This window comes from Zingiber officinale, chromosome 1A (assembly GCF_018446385.1).
Source record: "Zingiber officinale cultivar Zhangliang chromosome 1A, Zo_v1.1, whole genome shotgun sequence".
Lineage (NCBI taxonomy): Eukaryota > Viridiplantae > Streptophyta > Magnoliopsida > Zingiberales > Zingiberaceae > Zingiber > Zingiber officinale.
This window is the reverse complement of record NC_055987.1, coordinates 158,911,189-158,916,077: the sequence shown is the minus strand read 5'-3', so window position 1 is coordinate 158,916,077 and position 4,889 is coordinate 158,911,189. Positions and strand designations below refer to the sequence as shown.

The 4,889-nt window shown below is 35.6% G+C and overlaps 1 protein-coding gene across 1 annotated transcript; it reads right to left on the bottom strand.

Moving 5' to 3' along the window:
• Positions 1–2,907: 2,907 nt before the first annotated feature.
• LOC122011785 (uncharacterized protein At2g29880-like) lies at positions 2,908–4,438 on the bottom strand. The gene is made up of 3 exons (XM_042568168.1): positions 4,389–4,438; positions 3,668–4,007; positions 2,908–3,582 (listed from the first exon to the last, which is right to left on the bottom strand). The coding sequence occupies exons 2-3, from the start codon at positions 3,995–3,997 to the stop codon at positions 2,947–2,949; spliced, it is 966 nt and encodes a 321-aa protein (XP_042424102.1). The 5' UTR covers positions 3,998–4,007; positions 4,389–4,438; the 3' UTR covers positions 2,908–2,946.
• Between the last annotated feature and the right edge of the window lie 451 nt (positions 4,439–4,889).

The following is a 4,889-nucleotide window of genomic DNA, read 5'->3' as shown; positions in this document are numbered from 1 at the left end:
AAAATATAGTAAAATGTAAAAAAATTAATAAAATTAAGAATTTTATTAAAATAGAAAATTTTGAAATTAAATTATTTAAACTATATAAATGTTATTTTATACTTCTATATAAATGTTATTTATCTCAAGTCATCAATCTATAGAGTCTGTCAAGCTCAGCAATCGAGCTCTCTACATGCCACTCGACTAACATTTGATCTCATTGAGTCACATTACTCAATTCAATATAACCCAAGGAGATGATCCTATTCTTGCGATAAATGTATTTGTAATAGTTGGATAAATGTATTTGTAATAATTGAGAACCACTTGCGATAAAAATATATTCGCATTTCACAAAACAATCCAACATGACTTTTGATGACCTTTAGAACTTTGGAATGGGAAAAAGTTCACTTATTCTGCAATAAGCATGAAACAGTTGTAGTTTCTCCTGGTCTTCTTCTAGTACATGACACGTTCTACGCGATTGTGATTTGTATCGGCAAAATCCTTATCTATGAAAGAAAGATGAACCTAGATCCTCAAGTGCCTGCATACATTTCAACAAAATTTTAGTGGCAATCACGAACGACCAAATGTACAAGAAAAAAACATGCTTGGAATAACTGATAACAAATGACCAAATGACCAAATGTACAAGAAAAATTACTGTGATGATAACTTGTGTATACCTTCATCACAGTAACTTTAGATTGAACCAAACTCTACATATCATCCAGTTGACATCATTGCTGGCAAAAGCATCATAAATGCATTCGCCAATCTGGAAAGTTAATTACAAAAGACATTAGCTATTTATAAAAACAAACTGTTGCGTTCTTTACGCTTTTAACATTACAAAACTTTAACATCATATAAAAAAAGTTCAAAAAATATCACATAACGTAGAGAAAGCATTACATATCATAACATCAAATGAGTGACAATGCTGACCTCTTCCCATTCCACACAATCAGCTTTAGAAGTAAAGGAAAGAACTGGAAACACAAATTAGAAAGTAACAAATAAGAATCTAGATGTAGCAGTTATTTGCAAGGAAATGGTATTGAACAATGAAATTATAAAACAGATATAAAATAGATTGTAACATAATATTCAAGGGTAAAGTTGTCTTTTCTATTCCTTCACAAAAATCAAGAGCCACAGATTGTAACAAAAAGCTTCCCATCTGAGCTAATTACAAATTGTAACAAAAAGCTTCCCAACCAAAATTTAAAACAAAAAACAGCCAATTATAATAGTCATTCATAACAAAATCAAGAGCCATAAAAGGCTGAAACCAGACATTAGCTAATTACGGATGATGCTCCACATAATCATTCCACATATGACTTGCAATGTCATCACGTATATGTCCCATCTGAGCTGTTTGGCTTGGATCAATTGGAATCGGCTCTTGATCACCAAAACTATCTTCAACTCTAGACATGAGCATATCTTCAGATGAATACTCCATAAATAAATTATCCATTGCATGATGCCGACGTATGAAATTATGCACCGCACAACATGCAAGTGGAATTAATCTTTGGCTAGTAATTGGATAGTTTGGCATATCTTTTAAAATTCGAAATCTTGCCTTAAGCACCCCAATGCATCGCTCAATAATATTACGACATGTGCTATGCCTATAATTGAACAACTCTTCCTTCCCCCTTGGTCTGCCTTGTCGTCGATAATCTCTCAAGTGATAGCGTTGACCTCGATACGGAGCAAGAAACCCCGGCATATTTGGGTAACCAGAATCAACCAAATAAAATTGATCTGTGATAGTATTATCATATTAATTAATAATGTAAAATACCTACATAAATGAATATATATAGAGAATTGTTTCTATTACTTACCACCGCAAGGTTTAGGAAAATGATTTTCATGCCTAGTCAAAGCGTCTATGAACACCCTTGAATCATTTGCTGTCCCCTCCCAGCCCGTATACACAAATGTAAAAAGCATATCGAAATCGCATACAAGCATCACATTTTGTGTGACAATAACCTTTCTACCACGAAAAGATGTTTGAATTGATGTCGGTGCCCATGCCGATACGTGAGTTCCATCAATAGCTCCAAGACAATTCTAAAAATACACAATGTCTTAGTAAAGATATGTTGTTAATGTAACTAGATACATTAGGGTAAAATATATACCTTAAAATATGGAAACCACTTTGGATTATGCAATATGCGAGGATGGACGCCATTGTGTTCATATGGTCGAATAATATGTGTGCCCAATGTACAAACAGCTCGTAAAACTCGTTTGAACCACTTGCTACAAGTGTACAATGAATGTTGAAATCGATCTGCACATATTCGATGTCGTGTGTTGTGCCCGATGATTAGTAAGAACATAGCGACACCTTCTTCAACAGTAACTTTCTTTCCATCTTATAATAGATTCATCTCTTTTAATGTCCTACAAAAATTCACGAACACATGTTTCGACATACGAAAATTATCAAAGCAAACTTGAGGGTGCCCATCAAGTATTTCTTGAATATACATCCTCCCAGTAAGAGATGACGTTCGACAAGGCATCCGATCAATAGATCTATGAAACTGAGTCATTTCATGAAAAAAATCATTTGCATGGCTCAAAATAAGAAGCAAATTGATATCTGGGCCTAATTCATCATAGTCATCAGATTCATCATCAGAGTTTGACATGATCTGCAATAAATCGATATTAAACTCAGCACACATGTATAAAATTAATTATGAATTGAGGCAAACCAATAAACAATTAAAATTTAAAAAGCATGACATAGTCATCAACATTAAATTTCAAAATATCAAATATGTCTTAAACATTCAATCCACAAAATAGCAAATATGTCTTACAGTTTACACATTCAAGTCACAAAATCAAAAACCATCATTACTTAAAAAGTCTCCGGCTAGGTAATAAAAGCAATCCCCATGAACTTGTCAACATATGACCCTACACACGGTCGAGATTGAGGCAATCCAACCATCCAGCTCTCCTATTTGATGGAATTTTCATGAAAACCTCTCGTAGCCAAGGTTTACCGAAAGCTTCTGTAGCTTTTGTGTACACTTGGTTTGATAAGTCATCCATCTGATTTAAAACCTGCATGCACATATCTATAGAGTAAGGATCACTGAACCCGCTCGTTCCAGTAGAGGAAGAAATTTCTTGTTCGCGTTCTAACTTAGTAGCCCTCAAATCCAGGTATTTTTGCCTAGCAATAGATTCTTGACTCAGGTGTTGCAAGGTATCACTCCACTTGTCCATATAAGCATCATATTTTTCAGTTTTTGAACGCTTAGGATCTTTACGTCGATGACTCTCAGTTGATTCTGTACTACGACGTCGGCGATTGTTAGGTTCCCCTCCAACGTCCTCATTCTCGTCATCGACAACTTCAACATATGAGCTGACACCTCTGTTAATGAATGCTTCTTCGAGCTCTCTCTCTTCATCAGATGTGGGAGGTAATTGAGTAGAAGCTCTATGCATATCACCAGTTGCAGTTGTCCCGCCGAAAATTTCACTAAGAATGTGAAAATGATCACATCCTTCCTTTCGTATTGACTTATACTCCTTTTTATTTTTCTGTTCCATTGATTACAAAAAAATACATTTTATTATACATAAACATACAATAAAATTATATATTTGATTAGATATAAGTATTTACCAGATAAAATTCTGCCCACACTTCCTCTGGAGCATTCACTTTATTGGTGTCAGGATCCATTGTCACACCAGTATGCGCAAGCAATGCTGCAAAAAGACGTTGTCTTGTGCGTAGACGATTCCATTTACCTTTGAGCCTTTCTACACCATAATTCTTGTTCGTAACCTGATATAATTCTTTGTTGATCTCCTCCCAAACCGTATTAGTGAAGGTAGATGTTTGTAACTTATTGTGCTTCACTTTTTCATAAATGATATCGACAAACATGGCAACATTTGTCTTTGACCAATCATACTTCTCAATTTCGATACTTGGATTATGCCCTCCCATAATGTAATCTCTAAAAATTGCCAATATTAAAGCCAACATAAAAATATAGAGCAACATATATTAGAAAATGTAATACCCAAAGCAATACCCTAAGCAAGTTAAAGCATGTAGAGAAAAAAAATTGGTATGTACATCCAAGTCTTATGTCATTGACTTGTAATTCATGCATACCTCTATAATGAACTTTATTTTTACTATTTCATATTATAAGACTGGGCCTCAAGATCTGACACTATCTTTTTACTATATGGTGCTTACAAAACAAAATTGCATTTTCAGAAACATTATTTGGCCTTTCAGGTTCAAATTAGAATGAAAAAGTGAATAGAACAAGTGGAAAAAATTTGAAGTTAAACAGAAGGATCAAAAAATCAACGGGTTGTTTACTCACAACTCTGACTGATGAAACAACAAAATCTCTTCCCGGAGGATCTAACACATTAGATGACAATCTGATCGTATAGTAGCCATCTTCTTTCAATAGTTTCTGCAGGAAATTAAATTTAACGATTCAGTGTCCATTCTATTACTCATCTAAATTCCAGTCGCACACAAAAAAGACATTTTTCTTCCAAAGCAAATTACCTTGAAAGCCTTCTTTTCTTCCTCTGTTAATGCGTTTCTGGAGAACTTCTTTTCTAGTAAGTTGATGCCCCAATGTAGAGAAAACAAGGGCACGGTGAAATAGAAAGGGGAGGGGAGAAGGAGGCTCGGCCGGTGGCGGGTCGAGCGTCGCCGGCGCCGCGATGAAGAAGGAGAAAGGGGAACGGAGAGGGCTCGGGTCGGTGCTGAGAGGCGGCGATGGAGACAGCTAGGGTTCGGCGTCGCTAGGGGGAAGCCGGCGTGGTGGAGAAAGGGAAAACTAGGGCACGGTGAAATAGAAAAGGGAGGG

Bases quoted from the DNA above. Each gene is read 5' to 3' on its own strand.
- LOC122011785 (XM_042568168.1), bottom strand. From the start codon at position 3,997: ATGGGAGGGCATAATCCAAGTATCGAAATTGAGAAGTATGATTGGTCA. The intron at 3,583-3,667 runs GTAAATACTTAT...TCAATGGAACAG, and splicing joins TGTGGGCAGAATTTTATCTG to AAAAATAAAAAGGAGTATAA.